Source organism: Morus notabilis, unplaced genomic scaffold (assembly GCF_000414095.1).
Source record: "Morus notabilis unplaced genomic scaffold, ASM41409v2 Scaffold227, whole genome shotgun sequence".
Classification (NCBI taxonomy): Eukaryota; Viridiplantae; Streptophyta; class Magnoliopsida; order Rosales; family Moraceae; genus Morus; species Morus notabilis.
Genome location: NW_010360247.1, coordinates 328,514 through 352,434, shown reverse-complemented (window position 1 = coordinate 352,434; position 23,921 = coordinate 328,514). Strand labels below are relative to the sequence as shown.

Genomic DNA, 23,921 nt, shown 5'->3' with positions numbered 1-23,921 from the left:
ACAATATCTTTAAAGAACTAGTGGTAAAATTCATTACCTTTACATTCCTTTCTTTAAACATGTTATGAGCTTCTCCCGAAAGAACACCGAATTGTAACAGAAAAAAAAAAAAAACAACACAAAAAAAAAAAAAAAAAAAAAAAAAAAAAAAGAAAGGTCCAAACCAGAAAAATTTAAATGCAATTTTTTTTTTTAATAAAAAAAATCATCTCCTTGACAGTCTTGTTCCTTATCGTCAAACAGTACCCCTTCGTTCACACCAACGATGGCCACGACCACGGTGATGGAGTCCCCAACAACTCCAACCCATCGCCACCCAAAGGCAAGGCAAGGCGCCGCGAAGCGCATGGGAGGAGGGCACCCGCTTGGGTCGACCTCCATTGTCATGACGGTCGCGATGCAAATTGAGAATTTCTAATTTGAAGGTTATGGGATGAATTCGAATGTAATTTGTAAGATGGGTTTGTTTAGATCTAAGAACCACTGGAAAAAAAAAGAAGCAAAAACGAACGAATCCATATTTTAACTTTCAGTGCGTTTAGTTGGTGGATTCGTGCTATGATTCGAATAATAATTTGTAGTTTGTTACAGTATTTTTTCCTATAAAAAACACACGTAAATTAAAAATGATTCTGAATCTATAAAATAAACATCTACTTTATTGTTAGAGATAAATGGCAGCCCGACCTTTTTGTCCCTTCGAATCTTTGTCCTCTCGTCTAAAAAAGAAAAGCTAGTGTTTCATCAATTTCACATTGAACAAGCTTATAAAAATCAAGATCTTCTGCTCATTTAATGCTTCGTTTGCTATAGATTAATTTAGGAAATAGGTTTTAACATGTGGTGAGATTCCATCTCTGATAAATGAGAAAGTTGAGAGGTATAAAAAAAATACTGTATAATTGCACATCATTTTATAGGCAATTTTGTAATTGTACTTTTAATTCTATTACTCTTATTGTAAATGAGGGCCACATATTATTTTCTGTCAAAATTTTAATAGAAAGGAAAAAATGAATGTTATAAATTAAAATTTGAAGAGCATTTGGCCTATAGTTCGAAAGGTAATTGTATAATTTGTCCTATGTCATTTAACCACATACCACACAAACAAATCTGGTGGACCCACCAGTTCATACTTCGTGCCCTCCAGCCGCAACCTCAGCATTTGTATTTGGTAACTTCCTTTTCTAAGGTGAAACTAGAAACTGTCATATTTAGTTTTTATTTTTTTCTTTTTGGAAAATTCGCAATCAATTTCTCTCTCTTTTTTCTTAAGAGAATATTTGGAAAAACTCAGCTGAGTGCTGGAGAACAATTTTCGGTGTATCATTTACGAGTTGTGGGCTCATTATTATGGCCTCGTTCACTTTACGGATTTAAATTTTTAATTCGAATTGAGATATAACATTTTGTGAGAGTTTTTGACTGTAACAAAAAAAGTTAGATGTGATATTTTTTGAAAATTTTTTACTGTAGAAACCTAAAACTGAAAACTCGAATCGGTGAAATGAACGAGGCCTATATTTCATGCAGCAGAGTTGAAGGTTCACGTGAAGCCACGCAAATCAAGTAATCGAACGGGTGGAATCACATCACAACCATTCTTCAATAAACAAATATACGTTGCTGAACAAAAAAGGAAATAAAAAAACATTAAATGATTCTGTTTTCGATCTTAGTTAATTAATAACACATTGAAAAGAAAAAAAAAAAAAAAAGAAAGAAAAGGCAAAGGATTCAGTGTTGTGGTGACCACAAGAGTAACATGTAAATAATTCATTTTCAACCAAGAAACTATCAAGATTGCACGTTTATGAATTGTCAACTCCTCCCCAGACGATCACCACCACAAATGAAAGCAATTTATGACGTAACGCAAATCGAGTGGTGAGAAACGTGGTGGCAAAAGTGGTGGCGTACGGATGATGCGGAAGCAGAACCTAATATTTGACACATTTTCGCCCACCAACCCCCTTCCATCTTACCTACTCCCTTAAAATGCCCAATTTCTTACACTCCTCTTCTAACATTCTCCGACCCAAAAAAAAAAAAAAAAAAAGTCGCCGTCAGACACCTAACGCCGTCAAGTAACAGCCTGATGGTCTTGTTCTTACCCACTCCACGATCCCACCCTCATCAGTCATCACACCCACACCATTTCCACCACACGATTCACCTAACGTTCTCAGCCGTCTTTATATATATATATATATATATATATATATATATACACACACACACATACATACACACACACATATATATATAATTTAATATGACACACAACCGCTTATAAAAACCCGTCACCTATAACCCATCCACCAGGGAAGGAAAAAAACTCAAACTTCTGTTTTGCTCTGTCTCTTCACTTTCTCTCTCCTCATTCGTTCGTAGGCAGCCATGGATCTCCTCCTGCTGGAGAAGACCCTTCTGGGCCTTTTTGCAGCAGTAATAGTCGCCATCGTGATCTCCAAGCTCCGCGGGAAGCGGTTCAAGCTCCCGCCTGGGCCCATCCCCGTGCCGGTATTCGGAAACTGGCTCCAAGTCGGCGACGACCTTAACCACCGGAACCTGACCGATCTGGCGAAGAAATTCGGCGACATCTTCCTCCTCCGAATGGGGCAGCGAAACCTCGTGATCGTATCATCGCCGGAGCTTGCCAAGGAGGTGCTCCACACTCAGGGGGTCGAGTTCGGGTCGAGAACCCGAAACGTCGTGTTTGATATCTTCACCGGGAAGGGCCAGGATATGGTGTTCACGGTGTACGGTGAGCACTGGAGGAAGATGAGGCGGATCATGACCGTCCCTTTCTTCACCAACAAGGTGGTCCAGCAGTACCGGTACGGGTGGGAGTCGGAGGCTGCGAGCGTGGTGGAGGACGTGAAGAAGAACCCCGAGGCGGCCAGAAACGGCATCGTTTTGAGGAGGCGGTTGCAGCTCATGATGTACAACAACATGTACAGAATCATGTTCGACCGAAGATTTGACAGCGAGGAAGACCCCTTGTTTAACAAGCTCAAGGCTTTGAATGGTGAGAGAAGTCGTTTGGCTCAGAGCTTTGAGTATAACTATGGAGATTTTATTCCAATCTTGAGGCCTTTCCTTAGGGGATACTTGAAGATCTGTAAGGAAGTCAAGGAGAATAGGCTTAAGCTCTTTAAGGATTACTTCGTTGATGAGAGGAAGTATGTCTTTTTTTTTTATTTTTTATTTTTTTTATTGTCGTATTCATTTGTTTATTTTGGTTTTATTTTTGATGTCGTTTTGGGATTGTTATTATGAACAGGAAGTTGTCGAGCCCGAAGAGCACGGATAATGAAGGATTGAAATGCGCGATTGACCATATTTTGGAAGCTCAGCAGAAGGGAGAGATCAACGAGGACAATGTTCTTTACATTGTTGAGAACATCAACGTTGCCGGTAAGTGGTTTCTGTTCCTAATTTACACTTGTTTTTATTTTGTTAGTCTTATTATGGTTGGTTATTTACTGATATGCCCTCCAATAAGGTTAATGTTTTCTTGATCGAATATTGAAAATAGGAAGGGTAGTTTTGTCTTGGAGGTTAATGGTTCATTTTATAGAAAACAATAATTATTATTGGAAAGTACACTGACTTTTATATTATTGGAAACGATAAAGAAATGAACATTTGAGGTAAAAATTACATCTACATATTGATAATAAAATCTTCAGACCTTGTTGGATGTGTTACGCAACATGACATGATAAATATAGAAACGGATGGACCATAAATGTGCATTACCTTTAAAAGACTCGCCTTTAGGATGTTAATTTTAATTGTTGAGGATATATGGTACGTTTCTTTAATGTTTTGTTTTTTTTTTCTTAGTAGAAAAGCTTTTATTTATGATTTTTTTTTGGTAGAACCTTTTATTTATGTTGCGCACAGGCATGATTGGCAATCTCAGAAAAAAAAAGGTTTTATTTATAGCTGCCAAAATACTTATTCTCCTGTGTTTAAATTTTTCTACCTAATTATTTAAGTATATTTAATGCACTAGTGCGTCCAAACAACGTAGAAAATAGAAAATTTTATTTATTATTAATTTAAGCATCCTATTCCTTCCTGTGGAAATCATAGATATCACTATGCTCCTTCAAGCATTTTTTTTAATGAAAGTGCTATTTTCATGCTAGATTCCATGGATGGGAATTAAAAAAAAAAATCATCGTTAATATTATGCAATTCTAAACTATTATATTACATTAAAACTAAAAATTATCAAAATATTTGAACTAAGATTTGTAAATACACTATTGAATTTTTATTTATTTATATTTTTACATTATCGGGAGAGTTAAAGTTGTTCTTTACAAACATTACAACTACTGACTCGAGAACAGGTTCCATACTTCATTATTATTTGTAAAAGGGCGTTTACTTTTTATCAAAAAAAGAAAAAGAAAAAGAGGAGATTTCCCAATAGAAAAAAGGCTCTTATGTCTAGTGGGCGTTTTGACCAATCAGGATATATATTTTTTTATTTGGTTGGCAATCTGATTTAGAGGACGTTTGGTTGGAAAATTCAAATCATGTGATTCGAATAATTTTTGATTTACGTGAATTTTTTATGAGAAAAAATATTATAACGAATCATGAATTATTATTCGAATCAGGAAACGAATCCCTCTACCAAACACCCTCTTACTTTTCCGCAATTGGTGAGGTAAAAATTGGATTGGGTTTGGGCTTTCGGGCACACTGCCTTTTGAAAAGGGAAAAGGAAACATTTCTGATTCTCTCCCTCCTCTGTACAGCCTTTAAAAGCCCTCTCCCTGCTCGGACTATACGTTAAATAACTGTCAAACGTTTTAATTGATACAATCTGAAATTTTGACGGACTATTTTAACGACGTTACATGATATTTATTAAAAAGTACATGAAAGGGGCACATAAAAGGGTGTCAATTCCTCTCTCCTCCTGAAAAGAAAAAAAAATAAAAATAAAAGAAGTTTGGCACAATTCTCTTTGGGGACATCTGTAGCTCAAAAACAGTTGTCATTATGAGCAGTCCAGTGACTCGAGTCCCATTTTTTCTTTGCAAAATCTTCTGCAGACCAAACTCAGATATTGCTCACCGAATTATGGAGTTTGAATATCACACTTTATGCACTATAAGTTGCGTACTTTCATGTAGTTGTTCATAAGATATGATGTTTTACCCTTCAATTATGGATGGGATAAGATGATCGCGTATATCCAGTAATCTACTAAATATTAAAATAAGCAACTTGCAGCACCCAGTATTTTATGTATTTTATAGTCCCCAGAAAAATTATTTAATAAATGACTGAAATTAATATATCAAAAAGCTTAGGTAGTTTTTCTCAACTTAGGAGTTAGGTGTAACTGACTTTTCCTTTTGGCGTCCTACCACGTGAAGTTAATCCTTTAGGATTCTAATTCCCCTCGTCATCACCCTTCCTTGCTTCCTTTCAGTCTTTCTTTCCCACCCTTTTCAACTCGTACTAACCATGGAGGAAATAATTTGTTGAAATCAAATAATTTTTTGAGATTTCTTTTGTAGGACCTCTTTATCGATAGAATTAATTTTTAAATATTAAATTTAATTAAAATCACATTAAAATATATAGATCTATCAGTTAAAAATAAAAAAATTATTAGTAGTTTATTTTTTTTATTCTACCGGAGAAACTCTCATTTTTGCCTAGCCCACAAGATATTATAAGCTTATCCCCACCTATTCTTTACCTCGGTTTTACACAAGTTTTGTTTGACACGTTTTTCCATTTCTGTCCGTAATGGTAATGAATTCCCTGAACCTCTTATAGGACGTTTGGTTCTTATTTATGATTTTAATTTTTAAAATTTAATTTTTTTGTGAGAGAAAAACACTATAGAGAATAAAAAATCATGATTTAGAATCAGAAATGAACTCTTGAAACAAACATCCCACAAGGTTCGGTGATTTGTGCCTTGGGGTAGGTAGATAGGAACGAGAACAAGGATATCTATGAGTTTTGAGCACTACAAGCCCACTAACCAAAGTGGGACAATTACGTTCATTGTTACGAACTAAATATTGGCTTCATAGATCATACATGTATTATTATAAGGTTGCTTGCAATGTAATACATAGGTCAGGGATCCCTTTACGGCTATAGAAATCCACTCCATCATTAATGCTTTTGGTTCACTGCATATTTTATTATAAAAAACAAGCAACCGCCTTCTGTTTCTCAACCTTTACCAAACATTTTTAGACTTCTGGGACTGGTATGTGATTATATTGAGAGACGCTTTAAAGTACCACCAACACCAAATCAACCGTGGAAACATTTGAAAGTCAATTGTTTTCCTTTTGGTTCCACGTAATAAAAGCAACTTAAATTTCAATGGTACAATAATAACAAAAAAATTCGGTCGTACTGTAGTTCCGGCCACAGTATGATTCATGGTGAGGTTTCCACCATTTTTGAACCTTTCCAAATATCGCACACGCCGAAATAAAGTGATCACTTGCAAAAAACAGCACCTTTTGTTAAGTTTTCATGATTTTGAAGTATCAAGTGCTAGCTAGCTAACTAAGATTTTTTTGTTGTTGTTGTCAATCATTGTGACGAAAACAGCAATTGAGACAACTCTATGGTCAATCGAGTGGGGCATTGCCGAGCTAGTGAACCATCCAGAAATTCAAAGGAAGTTGCGTGATGAGCTAGACACTGTCCTTGGACGAGGCGTGCAGATCACCGAGCCAGACATGCTCAAGCTGCCTTACCTGCAGGCCGTGATCAAGGAAACCCTGCGGCTGCGCATGGCCATCCCTCTCCTTGTCCCCCACATGAACCTCCACGACGCCAAGCTCGGCGGCTACGACATCCCCGCAGAGAGCAAGATCCTCGTCAACGCCTGGTGGCTCGCCAACAACCCCGCCAACTGGAAGAACCCCGAGGAGTTCCGCCCCGAGCGCTTCCTGCAGGAGGAAGCCAAGGTCGAGGCCAATGGCAATGACTTCCGCTACCTTCCTTTCGGCGTCGGCAGAAGGAGCTGCCCCGGAATCATCCTCGCCTTGCCAATTCTCGGCATTACTTTGGGGCGTTTGGTGCAGAATTTTGAGCTCTTGCCGCCAGCAGGACAGTCTAAGATTGACACATCCGAGAAAGGTGGACAGTTCAGCTTGCACATATTAAAGCACTCCACCATTGTCTTGAAGCCGAGGTCGGTTTAGATTATTTTACATGTCCCAGCCGGACCTAGTTTTTGATGTTTGTGTGGTTGTAACCAAGAATTTCTCTCCAAGTGAAAGAAGATAATTTTGAGCTGAATGTTAAATTGAATTATGTGACATACATGTGGGCTGTGACTGTAAATTTATCGAACATCATCAAGTTTGCAATAAGTGATAAGTTTTTTCTTTATTTTGTTGTTTGAACTAATTTCAAGCCTCGTGGCAAACATTAGAAATATGGTTAAGATTCAGGATGTTTCACAGTTGACTTCTAATTGTCCTATCTCGTTACTTTATAATGTACCCTGCTTTTTCTGTTTCACATAAACTAAAACTTTTCGCCCAAGGGATGACGAGAAAACCAATAGTTACTAATAACATGAAATCATGAGAGAAACGACAAACAAAAAATCAAACCTTAATGCGAAAAAAAAAATATACGCTTTCAAAAAAGTAAATGGTTTGTCATAATTTTGTGAAGAATTATTATTATACTAATACTCTAAATAATTAAGTGTCATTGTAGTTTTTTATTTTTTTTTATTAATTAAATAATAATTACTTATATTTATTTTTTAGTGAAGTGATATAAGTAATATTTTTTGTCATATTAAATGGTATTTCTGATTTTTCTTCTTTTTTTTTTTTTCTGCTAATAGAAAGGTAAAACTGTTGCAGTCTTCTTTTTGTGGTACCATGAGTAGGAAGATTGTAATAGGTTTTGCTTATGTCTTAGCTTTTAAAATAACGAAAGACCTAGATTTGTTTAAATGAAGAAGGATAATGTCCGAAACAAAAAAATCGCATTCATATTAGAATGAAAGTGCAAAAAAGTTTGCAAGCAGTGTGTCACCAAGACTTTAGATCAATGGAGCAAATACTGCCAACTTACTCTTACATAACCAAAGCTTTAACTCAGCGAAAAACAAGCTGCCAACATGTAAGGATTATGTTTTCACCTTGGAGAAATTACTACTTAAATTGATGCTCATAAAACAGAAGAACTGGAACTTCCAATCAGAATTATAATTGGTATCATTTGGTAAAAAAAAGAAAATGGAGGACCATTTGTTGTTGCCTGCTAATCTATAAATGCGAATTCCAGAGAGCCATACCACTCTACGCGTATGGTAATAAGAAGAATTGAAGACTGAAGAGAGCTTCCGGCTCTCGTTTATCATGTGATCTAGCAAATTAGTATTGATGTACAATTAATGGGACCAATATTGGAGAAGGCATGTTTGAATTCCTTGAGTGAAATTTTCCACGTGGGCCCCAAGATTATGGATGTGATCGTGCAACTACAGCTCTTATTTCTTTCTTTCTTTTTTTTTTTTTTTAAGGGGCACAATAATAATAATAATAAATATAGGAGTCAAATGACTTGTGGTTATGGGTTATTTTATTTGGAAGATCCGTTTTTTTTGACAATCTACCGGATGTAATAAATATCAAATTATTTATTTATAACGTGCTTTAGAATTAAACATATTTAATTATATTAAATTATAAATTATTAGTGTGTCTAATTTAATTTTTATAATTAATTAATGGACTTTAAATTATTTTCAGTATTTATAATTTTACTTCAAAATTTTTTAAAAATACACTTAAATTTTTATGCATTTTTCCTTTTTTTCATTTTTTTTTTCTTTTCCTTTTCTTTTCTTTTTTTCCTTTTTCTTTTTTTTCTTTTCCCCCTCTCCCTTCCCGTGCAGCCCCCCCCTCTTTCTTTTTTTTTTTCTTCCTTCTTCTCTGTTCTCACCAACGCCAGCCCCTCTCTCTCTCTATTTTCTTCCACCACCGGCCACCTCCTTCTCCGGGCTTTCTCCCGCCGGCGTTCTCTCTCTCTCTCCCTTGCTTTCTCTCTCTCCCTCCCTCTCTCGGCAGTTTGGCCGAGAACCACCACAAAAAAAACAAAAAAAAATGAAAAACAGAGAAATTGAGGGAGACAAAGCTTGAGCAACTAATTTGAGGTAAAATCCTTTGAAACCCACTCTTTGATTCGAATTTTAAGCTTGAGAAAGTTTAATTTTAGTTAGATTTGAATAATTTTGAGTTAGGGTTTGAATTTGAACAATTGTTGTTGAAATTGAATGAAATTTGGGGATTTTTAATTATTGGACTTGTTTAATTGATTGGAAACTGATTTTGATGGATTCTGGAGAATATATATTAAAGTTGGACTTGAATTACAGGTTTGGCATTTTTCCTATTTATGCCGGCATGCAGTCAAAATTTCTTTAAAAACTTGTTTTTAAACTAAAATTAAATAGGAAAACCAAACCTATGGATTAGATTCTAATTTTAAAGAACTCTCAAACTGAATTATAAAATCATTTGTAAAACTTGGATTTAAATCAAGGCACACTAATAGAAAATAATCAAACATGATTGAACTTAATTCGTTTTAGGAATGAGAAATATTTCCTAAGATATTACTTTTGTGATAAAGCTAGTGGAGAATATTAAGTATTAAAGCTTTAAGGAAAGCGGAGGCTAGGAGAACGGAAGGCTAGCCCAGGTTTGACATCTTAGAGGTAGGATATTTTTGTCCATATCCTTGTTAGTCTCATTATAAATTATTTTGGCCAATGAAAATGTTTTAGAACAAAATATGTTTAAAGAAAATGATTTTAAAGAAATAGCATGAGAATGCTATTAAGTTTTTCAATGATTTTAGAAATGAGATTTTAAAGAGTATCATTTATTAAAATGAAATATTTTAAGGAATGATACAACGCATGGTGGCCTCAGAGATCGGGATGTGGGAATCGCATCCTTGGGGGCAGGTCCCGAAACCCGTACGGATTCAATTCTTGTTTAGTGGAACTATGACTCTGCACTTTTCACTAGACATACATTTTATCGCTTCTTGTTTAGTGGTATGATGAGCTGCACACTTTCATTATACATACATTTTATACTATGTGAGTATTTCCTTTTCTAAAAAGGGATGACCGGTTCCGGGTGTATATCTTCAGACCGTGAGTATTTTTATTTTAAATGCTTTATAAAATTATATCTTACTGGGCATTTCGCTCACTTTTCTTGTTTTCAAATATATATTAAACCCCTCCAGGCGACGCGAGGAGTAGTGCGGAGTAGGTAGCTACTACCGGTGACGTGACTTGACCTCGGGAAGTGAAGAGTTATATTTCCTCTTATCTTTTATCTCAAGGCATGTATAAAAGATTATGGATTGTAAAATTAAATATTGTTAAACTGTGGTTGATGTCACATTTACTTTTGTTTATATTCATGTATGCCAAACACATGTGGAAATTCCTGACTTGATACCAGGAACGTGGTTTTAAACTGGTTTGGTTAGAAATTCCACCACCTTTCTTGAAATTAAATTCTTCTTGAATGCAGGGGGCTTGTTTGGAAATACCTGGATGTTTTAGATTTGAAAAATTAAAATATTTGCAACATTATTTGCTAATCAGTCTCTTAAACAGGTTTAAGTTTCTAAACAAGTATCTAAGTCACTAACCCCGGTTTGGGGGCGTGACATTATTTTAACGAAAGCATAAATTAAAGAATAAAATTAGGAAATTTTACATGGTTCGGCAAAAACTTGCATCCACGAGACTATGTTCAAATATTGAACAATTCATTAAGTCTCAACGAATACAAATACCAATCGGACTTATATAAACAAAGATTCCCTTCTTGATTTTGTCGCTTTCATGTAAAATCAAGTTGATGAACTTTTTCAATAAGCACCACTAATCTTTAATGTTTGCTAACTTAAACTCCTTTCAAATCGCATATCTTCCTCTCCCGAAGATGACTACTTCTTCCAAAAAATGATGATTGATTGAAATCTCTTTAACACTCGAGAGTGTCTTCTTCCAAACACTGCAAATTCTTCTCTCAAACAACGTTAAATGTGGACCTCTTAGACAAATGCCTCAGAAAGCCATCAATTTCATCTGATTTATGACTTATATAGAGCAATCCATACAGACTCCTTCTCAAAGTTGAATAGTAAATTCAAGTAGAACTCGAATTTATTTCTAATTAAACTAGTAGTTATTTTCTTTTTACTTTTTTGCTCGACCAAATAAAATATAATCTTTTCAAATTTTTAAAAGTTGTAGTAAATCCTCAGTAGATATCCACATAAAAATTCAACTTTATCTCCTCATGATTTTAGCTAACACATTTTTTAGAGGGTGCGTTCCCTCCCTAATCTACTTTTCACACACCCGCTCTTAAACCACTTCAATTATACTTATTACACCCCTCTTAAAATTTTAAAAAAGTCTCTTAAACTAAATTGAATTATTTTTCCCTTTTTCACCTACTTTTCTTTTTTAAAGATTAAACAGCCATTTCCTTTTTCAACCATATTTATTCCCTTGTCAATTCTACTAAATTGTGAAAAAAAAAGAAGTTAAAAATAGTTATTAAATTTGGAAAAACAAATGGTAACTAATTCATCTACCCCTTACATTCTTTTTAGAGAAAATCGGTGAACTCACTCTTTGCATGCATTGTTCTAATATTTTTATCATTTACATTTCTTTTAGCTAATATAATTTTTTGACTAAAAAATCTTAATCAAGTATAAAAAATAAAAATTTAAAACTCATATATTATAAGAGATACTTGTCTCATTTTCTCTTCTTTTTAATACATCAAATTTTTGAATTTAAGTCGTTCAGTTTGTTTTACGGTCTTCAATTTGATTTGCATTTACTCGTCTTGTAATACACTATTGTTTAAAACTCGTTCTAACAGGTCTTGTTTTAATAGATCTTTCTGATAAATTTTGTTTTGATCTGCACAAGCTCATAATTACAATATTCTTCATTAGTTACCAACAACATAATTTTATATTATTCTGTTTTTTCTTCACGGTTGATTTTTTTTTTCCGAACAATGTTAATTTCGAGAGAGTAAAAACTCATCACCTAAGTAATTATGATATTCACGGTTAAGAAAATCTTCGCATGTTTACGTGGAATAAGACCTATCGGCCATATATGCACGGTCTCTTTAATTATGAGGTAATATATATATATATATATATATATATATATATATATATATAAAAGGTAGGGTGTGGAATGAGTATTTTTTTTATAAAAAAATATTATCTTAAAAAGTAATTTTATTAACAGGAAATTTAGAAATAACAAATTTAATAAAAATATGTGCGTAAAAAGTAAAATGAGGGTTCTTAAAAAAAAAAAAAAAAGGTAAAATGAAGGGTATTAAGAGAAATACTAACATCATTTTTTTTGTTACTCTTTACATTCACTGTTTGACACGTTAACTTCATTCACTATCTAATTTTTCATTTAAATAATAATATATTATATTAATAAAATTTGTGAGTCAAACTGTGAACGCAAAGGCCCCGTTTATTTCGCTGATTCGAGTTTAGAATTCGAGTTTTTCTATAGTAAAAAACTTTCACAAACAATCACATCTAACTTTTTTACTACAGTAAAAAGCTCTCACATAAAGTCACATCTCAACTCGAATTAAAAACTCAAATCAGCGAACTAAACGGGCCTAAAGAGTGATAAAAAGAGTGACATAAAGAGTGGTGCTAGTATTTATTGACGTGTCAATAGACGCATCTATCTTTGAAACTTATCTCATAGAATCTTTTTTGAAATTCAATTATATCTGACACATTTTAATTACAAAATAAGTAATCAGAATTGCTGAATATTTTCTTCAACATTGTTGCCATAAATGCCAACAAAAAACATAACATTATCAATTGTATCATTGGGTTTTTGGGTAGTTTTGTGTCCTCGAGTCATGTACTGTTATTGGACTTTAGTACTATTTTTCCTTATAATTTCTCTTCCCTCATTTTTTCTCTTTTACCAAACAACTCACTTTTTTTATTTTCTCTCCCAAAATCTCTCCACCTTTTACGTTTCTTCTTTACCAAACATAGTGTAAAACTTAAGTTCTCGTAGAAGACTAAGACAGATTTTGGAAATATTTGCTCTTATTCACGAATTTCTCGAGCAAGAAAGAAATGGACTCTCAAATACAAATGATTTTTTTAAAGATCATTTTGCAGCAATTTATTTTAAATTTAGCTGCTGTAATTGAATATTTAATTTGAAAGTATGCTCATTATTTGTATTATTATCACTAGTACCACTTGAATTTTAAATTCATTTTTAATTTACCCCTTAAATTTTAAAAATTCTCATTTTGTGCCCTCAATTTTAAATTAATCTCATTTAAGCCCTTTTGTAAGAATTTTTGTAAAAATCATATCAAAAAATGGTTAAGTGTGTTCAATCAGAAATAACATATGACTGTATTAATCTTTTTTTTCCTATTTGTATTTAAGAGAAATTCTAATATAAGAAGTTAAGTGGAGACAAGTCTTTTTTATATGGACACCTCTTTAACTTTATGAGTTTGTTAAATTAGTCTTTAAACTTTTTTTTTGTCAGTTCACCCCTTAAACTTTAAAATTCCTTGTGATGTTGATTAAACTAAAAGCAAAGTTAAAAATATGATCAGTTTCTTCCACATGAGTATTAAATGAGGGCAATTCTTATTTTTTGCATCAAATTGATCCTCACTCATATGCACGTCATGAGCGAAAGCTTTTTTCAAATTTAGAGTTAACTAGTTTTCAAACAAAAATTGAGTCCCCAAATTTCAAAAAAAAAAAAAAATCATTGATGGTGTGTATAAAAGGTTCAATTCAATGTAAAAAAAAAGTAAAATTATTCTTCTTAAAAACTCACGTAGAAGATATCATCTAAAATTTTAACTTCATGTTTAATTTGATTAATATTATAATAAATTTTAAAGTTTAAGAAATAAGTTGCCCAAAAAAAAAAGTTAAAAAACTAATTTGTCAAACTCGTAAAATTGAGGTATAAGAAAAAAAAAAGCTTAGTAACAATTCAGAATTCAAAGAGCAAAATTAGAGTTTTTAAAGTTGAGGGATCAATCAAAAATAGCATAAGACTATTACTCTTTTTTTTCTCTCTATCTGTATGGACACCCCTAACTTTACAAGTTTAGTAAATTGATCCCAAAACTTTTTTCTTAGCAGTTCACCCCTACAACTTTAAAATTCATTGTATTGTTAATTTAACGAAAAACAAATTTAAAATTTTGACAATGTTAAATAAGGGTAATTCTTATCTTTTTGTATTGAATTAATCCTCTAATTTTTTTTACAAGAAATCATTAATAATGTGTATAAGGAGTTTAATTTGATGAAAAAAGATCACAATTATCTTCACTAAATTCTGACATGAAAGATATCGTTTAAAATTTTAACTCCATTTTTAATTGGACTGATATTGCAATGAATATAAAAATTTAAGAAGCAAATTACTAAAAGATTGAGGAATTAATTTGCAAAACTCTTTAATCAAAGAGGTTAAAAAAAAGCTTAAAAACAATTTAAAATTTAAAAATAAAATGAGAGTTTTAAAATTGAGGAAGAAAACTAAAAATGATCGTAAAATTTAACAGACTCATAATAATAATTCTTATAATCATATGTATTGGATTCTGTGTAAAAAAGAAAAAAAACGAATGAGCAATCTGCTAATTATAATGTGCTTTTTATAAAAGTGTTTTACATAGGCATTTATTCAAGAGGAGAAAAGATCAGCCCTCTATTTGGAGGCTGGAATTTTCTAAAATACAATTCAGGGTATAACCTACTGCAAGAAAAACAACCTCTCGCAAAAAGTAAAACACAAAAAAAAAAAAAAAAAAGATTGGTCTCTAAAAACTGTGAGCAAAGACAGAATTGAAGATGTGGGTAGGAACCAGGCCCTCAAATCAAAGCGAAAGCGTCAGAGAGAGCAGACATGTTCACCCATAATTCCATTTCCGTGCACACTACCATGCTACCTTCATCCAGTTTTACTCTTCCAGAGCATCGGCTTATTGTGCACGGATTTCATTTGATCAAATGAATCATTTTCGGATCGAACAAAAAAAAAAAAGATTAAACAATTAAAAGGAAAACAAAAAACGAAACAGAGACGTTTAAGAACAAATCTAATATAAAAAATAAAGCACCTAACAATACATTTGGTCAGCTCAGCCACCCCACGATGCTTAGACTCTTCTTCATCCTTTATTTATAGGGAGGGGGAGAACTAGGGTTTGTGTTTCATCAGCGTTAAGAGTACGAAAACGCCATCTTTGATTTGTCAAATTTACAGCAGGACCACCATTTAGTTTTATGGGTCAACGGCCCGAAGTCTAAAAGCCCACAATTCAAGTGGAGTATGCAACGACAACAAACTTCTAGCACGACAATAAAATTTTTGAACGACAAGAAACGGAAAACAACAAACAACATTCCGAAAAAATAAAAAATAAAAGAAAAACACTCGCACATACAACACATATAGTAATATACAAACACAAAACAAAAAAAAATGGAGAATCATGAATGAAAAAGAAAAGTAACAACTATAAACTAGAAAGCTAGAAGACAAATGAAACGACACAAATATAATAAGACGACATCATATATACAAATGAGAACAAAATTGCGAACGGGACAATGAAAATAAATAAAACAACTTCCCCTAAAAAAGAAATAAAAAATAAAACAACATAAATTCTTGAAACAACTTGTAATAAGAATGAATGAATTCCTTTGAAAAAAAATGAATGATAGACTGAAAAAAAAAGTGATAATGACTACGGAAAAATAAACAATTGATCACATAAGTTATTGGGACTTTCTTAAGTAAGGTTTTCTTACTAATAGAGTTAGTTTATGATCATTCAATCTTGTCAAAATCAGATCAGGTTAGAAAATGTGTAAGAGACATTTTGTAAGTGCTGAAAACAAAACTTTTTCAATAGTTCATTTTTTTAGTGAAAAAAATCTTGTAAGTTATATATTTAAATCTGAACATAACATGCATATATTTGTACTCCGCATTAGAATCTCTATAAAAAAAAAAAAAAAAAAATACCACGCCAGAAAGCACGAACTACAAGAAATAAACTCAAGCTAAAGGATGGCAAAATACAATCATCATCGAGGATTAACGGCCTTAATCATCAATTAGGGGCAGCACAAGATTATAGAAAGAGAAAGGACAACTTTGGTTGGCAGTGAATGAACCATTAAAAGGCACAAATCATAAGTGTAAACTCATTTATTTATTTTATACAACACAAGATTGAACCTACAACCCCCAATCTAAACTCCACCCCACCCAAAACCCCCTAGTGTCTCTAGTCCAAAAGGTCTTAGGCAACTCATTTCATTTATTAGCTCAGTGATGATAAAAACATATGAACAATAAGCAAACAAAAAACTCAACTAAATAGTCAAAAAAAAAAAAAATAGTACCATTTCTTTTATTTATTTTTTCCCCCGGTTTGATTTCACTAGAACTAGTAGGTCTAGTATATAAGTAATAGATACTTTTTTTTTTTTGTATTTCTTATTTGAGAACTCCTATTCATCTCTATAAGATTAAATGAATAAGTGGATCCCTCTTTCCATGAGCTATAGAGGTTTATGCTATGAAGATGAATACTATTGTTCTTCTTATTTTGTGAAGCTACTCTAAAACCAATATTTCTCCTTGAGAAGCAAAATATAACCATAGATCTTATGAGGGTCGGGGAGTGACTTTGCCACACTCTGCTTTTCTATGCATCTTTTGGCCCAACCTATAAGCTTGGGACACTCCGAATCTATACTGAGATTCGCACAAACTTCCAAGGAGTAAAACCTGGTCGTGATGGGAATCAGTACAAGATCGATGAAACCAAATCTCTCGCCACCAAAATAACGCTTGTCTCCAAGCTCTCCTTCTACGGTCTTCAAGCACTCTATAAACTCCTTCCTTGTTGCCTCTTGTTCTTCCCCTTTTGCTTTCAACACTTGCTTTACAAGAATGAATATCTGCAATATTTCATCATCCCACCACAAACCATATGTTAGATTTAGTGTAATGTATAATAAATTCAGATGTAACAGTTATTTTTTTTGGATGAATTCAGATGTAACAAAATAATTCTTTTGAGGCAATATAGATTACAATTGTTATAAATTATTTATTTCGTACATTGTTCCTTGACCTTTTGCCAATGTTAAGTTACTTTTAAACTTTCAATTTAGACAAGTTACTCTTTATTTGAATAAGTATTACAAAGAGTCTATAAATAAATCATAAATTGTTAAAACTTTAATAGAAATACCCTTACACAAGCTCGTTTAAAAAAGAAACTGAAAAATTCAAAAATAACCGGCACAAGTCGTATCAGGATGTTTCCTTCAAACTTTTCACTTCATTTATTAATTTAAGACCCACATTTGATTAAATTTATAGGTTAATTTACCACAATTAAAAGCTCATGTAACAAGTAACAACTTGCCAATTCAGTTAAAGTTCACGTGAAAAAGAAAAAAAAAAAAAAAAAAAAAAAAAAAAAAAAAAAAAAAGGAAAAAAAACCCAAGAAACTACAAGTACATATCCTAACCTTTTTGTCAATATAGTCAGCCCAAAACATGGCCTGGGCTTTTTGGTAAGGGTCAGAGGGAAGCAGAGGAGAATTGTGGTTCCAAACTTCGTCAATGTAACGAACGATATTGAGAGATTCACAAACGGGTTTACCATTGTGAATGAGAACTGGGATCTTCTTGTGAACCGGGTTCATCTCAAGAAGCTGAGGGCTTTTCTCCAACAATATGTTCTCTTCCTTGGCCTCATATTGGACCCCTTTCTCGGCCAAGGCGATTCTCACTCTCATTCCATAAAGGCTTGGCCAGAAATCCAACAACACCACTTTGTCTTCCATTTTCCTTATTAATTTTGGCTGATCAAATCTTAAAAGTACTTTGTGGGATTGTGTACTAATAATGTACACAGATTCTTAAGTATTTATAGTTATAGTTTATCAACAGTAACAAAGTTCCGTATGTTTTTCAAACTCGCTCACTACGTCATCGCTTATGCTTGAGCTTCAACTGTTAGTTTCTTTCAATGTTATTTAGTAAATTAACATTTTTGGTAGAGGAGAGGAGGAGAGAACGTGGGCATATATATACGTCATTATATATGTATTCATTCAGTGCACTAAGACAATTTTGTCTTGTAGACCACAACTCTGACTATTGTTTCCTTTAGATGATACGAGCATGAAATTCGCGTGTTGCTACGGAATAGAGTATTATATTATATGATAGTTGTATTTAAAAGATATTTATATATATACATGTATTATACAGTATTATATTATATGATAAATATAAAATTTGTACAAACATATTTATATAAGCATATATAGTATTATTATTTATAATATTTATATATATACAGATTATACAGAATAAAAAATAACGCTGTTGTGGTTCTTGATCATTTAATTTCTTTCAGCTGCAAATATAAAAATGAGAAAATTAGTTGTAAATATAAGTGTTAAGAGAAATAAAGATGGTTAAATTATATAGTATAAAATAAATATTATAAAAATATTTATATTACATTGTTTTTGGGCGTTTTGCGGATTGTCTTGTTGTTCTTGATTCAGGGCTGAAAAAATAGAATAATTGGTAGATATGTTTTTAAATTAATTGATAATATATATTGTGTTGAATTATGCTTACCTTGTACCAGGTTTGTTTGGTGTTGGAGTGTGTGGATCAAATGTGGTTGATATTGATAGCTGTGATGATGGTATTGCTTGTGGGCTGAAAAATAATAAGATTTTTAAAATTGTGATAAATATAATAAAAATATTATTTATATATAGTTGATAAAAAATTTTAAAAAAACATTATTTACCTTTGTGGATCTTCTGTTCTTGTAGTTAACTGTTTTGGTGGCGATGATGGGACCTGGATGTCTTCAAATATTTTGGAAATTAATGTGCTCATTTGGGTGCCTCGTTGTTGAAAGAAGACTTGGAAGATTTTTGATTGTCCTCGGATCTGATCTATAGCTGGTGGTATTATAAATGGATCAGTAAAGCCTTCGTCAATTGTTAGTGCAGAACACGATTTTTTTATTAATGCCTGAGCGGTTTTACCAAAAGTGATAACTTCCATGTCTCCAGTATGATATTCAATTTGGATTGTTAATCTGTACCTGTAACATGTATATAAATCTGTTTTTAATGTTATTAATTTTTCGTTAAAGTAAGTAAAGATATATAATAAATACAAATGATATGGTAATAAATTTAATTACCATGGAGATGGTGTTGATTTTATATGGCCATGATTGTCGCACCACCAACCTATTCTTGCCTATTTTAGTTGTCGATAACATCTGGGGCAAGAATTGTAGAACCATCCTTGAGATGTTAAAAAGTTTACTATGGTCGCTCTTACAGTGAATTTCCCACCCTGCATAAAAGATAAAATATTGTGGTTTTAAATTTTTTACTAAGTGTAGTAAAAAAATAATCGAAAAGTTAATAGTACTGACCAGATTATTTCGTGCATCCAATGTTTTGAGCTCGTTTATTGTTCTTATGTTTGCTGATGTTTATTTGAGTTCGTTTATTGTTCTTCTGTTTGCTGATGTTTGTTCTTCAATTGTTTGGATAAGTGTTTTTGGTGGTGGTAGGAATTCAATTTGTTGATTTTGATGGGAAAATCTGTATGTATAAAAGTACGAATAAGTTAAGGAAAATATAAATATAATTTATGATTATCTAATATGATAAATTTATTAGAATATAATCTATATATATATATATGTGTGTGTGTGTGTGTGTTTACCTTGTCTTTAATGTTGTTGTTTCTAGGATGTCTGGGTCAATATAGAAAAGTGTTGCTAATGTACTTGAAACATATGAGTTACCTAGAAATATAATAGAGTAAATAATAAATGTATGCTATATTTTTTTATATATGTATATAAAAATGTTATAATAAAGTAATTTAAAAATACCTAGATATTGTTTCGTCAACATTGCTGAGAAAACTGCCACAAGTGGTGCCTTCAGTGTTTTGAGTACATTTTCATCAAATTAATCGGCTTTATGTCCCCATAGCCTGTAGTTGTTCATTTCTGTTGAAAAAAAGTTGTTTATAAAAATGATTAATAAAATTGAATCATAAAAGTAAAGTGTGAGGAAAGAAAGTATAAATTTATTGTACCTGATGTTTTGTATCATTATGGATCGCCGTGTTGTTGGTCTAGTGCTTACATGTGTATGTTCGAGTGCTTGGATACTTGTTAATACTCTAATAACATCTAATATTACATATAAACAGGGGACTTTTGTAAATAAATATTGAAGAAATATTTATAATAATGATAAAATAAATGAAGCTAAAAAAAATCCCTCCTACTAAATGCATCGTTATTGTTTATTGTTGGGAACCGGTTACCGCCAATGGAACCATGCTTTGACCTGTCAATTCTGTAAATATCTTTTATTTTGAGTGGCTCAAACGTAATGTAGCGTGGGATAGGTGAAGCTGAAATATTTGTTTATTGAATGGATGTAATATTGCAAACGACAACGTAACATCAGCATAGAGAATTAATTACATAGCATACGATAGTTTTCGAAATTCGAAGGTCAAAATGAAAAATTGACCTAAATTCGGATAGAATTTATAAAATTTACTCTATATTATGTTGTCTTCTTCATCGTTCCTAGTAATATGTTATATATATATATATATATTAACAGATATCATAAAGAGAAAGCTCATAAAGTAGTGAACTTTCTTATTTTTATAATCTGTAATTATCAGATTAAGTATTTTGACATTCCAGTTTAATGTCATTTAAGAGAAACTCAATAAACAATGTGGCATGTACGATGTAAGCGAAATAAGAGGTCTGTGCTTTTTTTTTTCTCTCTCTCTTTATCCGTACGAATATAATAGAAAAGATAAATGAAGGAAGTAGGTAAATGGACTATTAAACGAAAAATGATAAAGTGAGTTGTTTACTAAGAAGAAAGATGAGAAAGGAAAATAAGGTAGATAAAAGTTGTTATGGGGCAATTAATTTTTATCATTCTAAACAATATAAAAAAAAATCAACTCCTTTACTTTCCTTCATATTTTCTTTTTTTTTTATGTGTTTTTTTTTTTTATCATTCTCTTTTCTTTCTTTCTTACCCAATGGAGTGTAAGGCCTCTTCTCTTCTTTTATTACAAGAGCAAATCGTCTTGGCTCAAAAAAGGGGAAAAAAAAGAGCAGATATTGAGGTCGTGGTCTTGGTTTATAGAGACACAATATATTTATATATAGAAGAGAGAATGAGGGAAGTAAGAAGATGTATATTTGGAGAGTCGGAATGCAAACGAAAAAAAAAAAAACGACAAGTCGTTCTATTTCTAATGTTAAATGGAGCTTAACCGGATATGGGGCATTCAAACGAGACTTGTAAAAGTTCATACGGTAAATCAAGACCCTCAAATGTAATTGATAGTAATTATACGAATGCTCCATCCTCCTGGACGGAAGCACTATCCTTATATATAGATATATATATATATATATATATTTATATTTATATATACTATGCTGAAGTAGTTAGGAATAATTGACGAAAACCAAATTAGTTAGAAGTTTTTCTTTTTTCCCCTCGAAATTGACATAACCGCCAATCCGTTACGAAACAATTTGCCACGCTCAAAGCATCGTCATTCCTCACTCGGTCACACCCACACTGAAACAGTCTAACCTCCAATATAACAAGTATACTACGCACTTCTTTCTTTCCACTCTCATTCTATCTCTCTCTCTCTACAACAATCTCCGATCATCCTTCTTCAGCAAGAAACATCAATGGCGATCGAAATCACAGTGGAGAGCGCCAAAAAGCCCGACGACAGCAAGCGCGGCTACGACGTCTACAGCGTTCACATCGGCGACCACCGCATCCTCACCGTCTTCACGGAGAACATTCTCAATCTCTCCAAGTGGCTCAAAAACGTGCTGAAGTCTTCTCCGAGCGCCAGCGACGGCGACACGATCCTCATCGGCGTCTCCGCCTACCGCGAATCCGGCGATGAGTCCTCCGCCTTCGGCCTCCTCTCTCTCTGCGTCGGATCTCACTGTCTTCTCTACCTCTTCCCCCCGAGATACGACGCGGACAAATTTACGGCGAAATACCTCAACTCGTTCTTCGAGAACCCTAGGGTTCGTGCGGTCGCCTTCAATGCCGTCGCTCTGACCGAGAACCTCGAGAAGATCCACGGAGTCAAGATCGAGAATGCCGTCGACGTTGTGGACATCGCGCGCAGAAGCCGCCCTGAGCTCAATTTCTTCGATCAGCATAATCTGGACGACATCGTCGAGAAGGTCATCCGAAGGGACATGATAATCGATAGGCCGGAGAGGAAGAATATTCCGTGGTTCACTCGTCACGGGGCCGACTACTGGAACAATCCTCTGGAGGCGCGCAAGCTTTCCGCCGACAAGATTAAGTACTCCTGCCTTGATAGCTATCTTTGTTTCTTGATGGCGACCTCCAGCTGCAAGAAGACGATCAAGAGCTCCGACGAAGTCGTTGCTTCTTCTGCTGCCGAGTCTCCGGCCTCTTCTGCTGCGATTGCAGATGCCAAGATTAACAGCGCCGACGAGATGGAGAAGATCAAGCAAATGAGGATCACGAAGAAAAGGCTCAAGAAAGAGCGCAGTCGCGGGGGTGAGATCACCGGACTGTCTCTTTTTTAGATTAATCGATCTCCTTCCGGAGTAGTTGATCTTTTGATGATCATAGATTTGTCCTGGTTCTGATCATCATTTAAAGTACGTACTAGCGCATGCTAATATAATAATACGATCTTTAAGATCTAATGGCTAGTTAGTGATATATAATTCTGTTTGAGATTTGACTAGTGAGATTAGATTACAATACGCTTTCTGTACTTTGAGATTTGACTGATCTTGTATTTGAGTATAATGAAAAATGATCATTGCCTTTTTCACTAGAAATGTGCGTTTCTTTATTATTATTATTATTATCTTTTTAAGTACATATATGTAATGATTTGGTAATTTTTGTGCTGTCTAGTGTTGTGTTCCTTTGAATTTGATAGTTGCTCGGGTGAGTAGGCCAATCGCAAGTGGTTGTGGCTAGATATTATACCCATCACAAATCCAACGCATGCAAATCTAAGAAATCCTTGTGTGCTTAATTAGTGATAAGTTTAATAACGTTTATGGTTTTGTTGCGTAGAAGACTTGAGTTCATGTATATAGCTAGAGAAACGAATATATGTAGTCTTGGAATTATAATTATAAATTATATAATAATACTTTGGATGCTTTAAAGTCTTAAATTTAAATATTAATGTTATTTTATATAAGGTTGTGCGAGAAGATGACTTACAAAACTTTAGCAACCACGAGAAGAAAAACAGAAAGATTTATTGATCAAACTCTCTTGCCTTCCCTACTCCAAAACAAAAACAAAAAACAAAAAACAAAAAAAAAAAAAAACAAAAAAACTATTGCCTTCCAAAATTGAACCGTCATTTGGGCTTTCCGGCCCAATTTATTGTCTTGGGTCTTTAGAAGTCCAATAAACGGCAAGAAGTCTGAAGTAGTCCAAGCATGATCGATGGCAAATTGCCATCTTGGATGTAAAAGAAAGATGAGACAACTATCTCTTGATGTTAAATAATACCCTATAATCAAATAATTATATTAATAAAAAAATGCTAATAAATTATAAAAGTAAAAATTTAAATTCATGCATTTTAAACGTAAGTTTAATTTCCTCTTATTAAC

At 33.1% G+C, this 23,921-nt stretch overlaps 2 protein-coding genes and 1 non-coding gene across 3 annotated transcripts; 1 reads left to right on the top strand and 2 right to left on the bottom strand.

The window, feature by feature from the left end:
* Window positions 1–2,260: 2,260 nt before the first annotated feature.
* LOC21401756 (trans-cinnamate 4-monooxygenase) lies at window positions 2,261–7,421 on the top strand. The gene is made up of 3 exons (XM_010096123.2): window positions 2,261–3,188; window positions 3,290–3,423; window positions 6,619–7,421. The coding sequence occupies exons 1-3, from the start codon at window positions 2,404–2,406 to the stop codon at window positions 7,215–7,217; spliced, it is 1,518 nt and encodes a 505-aa protein (XP_010094425.1). The 5' UTR covers window positions 2,261–2,403; the 3' UTR covers window positions 7,218–7,421.
* A 7,565-nt stretch (window positions 7,422–14,986) lies between these two features.
* Window positions 14,987–15,094, bottom strand: LOC112091229. Its single transcript, XR_002902046.1, has one exon. It is a non-coding gene; the product is annotated as a small nucleolar RNA snoR100 (small nucleolar RNA).
* A 1,486-nt stretch (window positions 15,095–16,580) lies between these two features.
* LOC21401755 (probable glutathione S-transferase parA) lies at window positions 16,581–18,045 on the bottom strand. The gene is made up of 2 exons (XM_010096122.2): window positions 17,695–18,045; window positions 16,581–17,115 (listed from the first exon to the last, which is right to left on the bottom strand). The coding sequence occupies exons 1-2, from the start codon at window positions 18,010–18,012 to the stop codon at window positions 16,774–16,776; spliced, it is 660 nt and encodes a 219-aa protein (XP_010094424.1). The 5' UTR covers window positions 18,013–18,045; the 3' UTR covers window positions 16,581–16,773.
* Window positions 18,046–23,921: the final 5,876 nt, after the last annotated feature.

Bases quoted from the DNA above. Each gene is read 5' to 3' on its own strand.
- LOC21401755 (XM_010096122.2), bottom strand. From the start codon at position 18,012: ATGGAAGACAAAGTGGTGTTGTTGGATTTCTGGCCAAGCCTTTATGGA. The intron at 17,116-17,694 runs GTTAGGATATGT...GAAATATTGCAG, and splicing joins CTGACTATATTGACAAAAAG to ATATTCATTCTTGTAAAGCA.
- LOC21401756 (XM_010096123.2), top strand. From the start codon at position 2,404: ATGGATCTCCTCCTGCTGGAGAAGACCCTTCTGGGCCTTTTTGCAGCA. The intron at 3,189-3,289 runs GTATGTCTTTTT...TATTATGAACAG, and splicing joins TACTTCGTTGATGAGAGGAA to GAAGTTGTCGAGCCCGAAGA. The intron at 3,424-6,618 runs GTAAGTGGTTTC...TGACGAAAACAG, and splicing joins TGAGAACATCAACGTTGCCG to CAATTGAGACAACTCTATGG.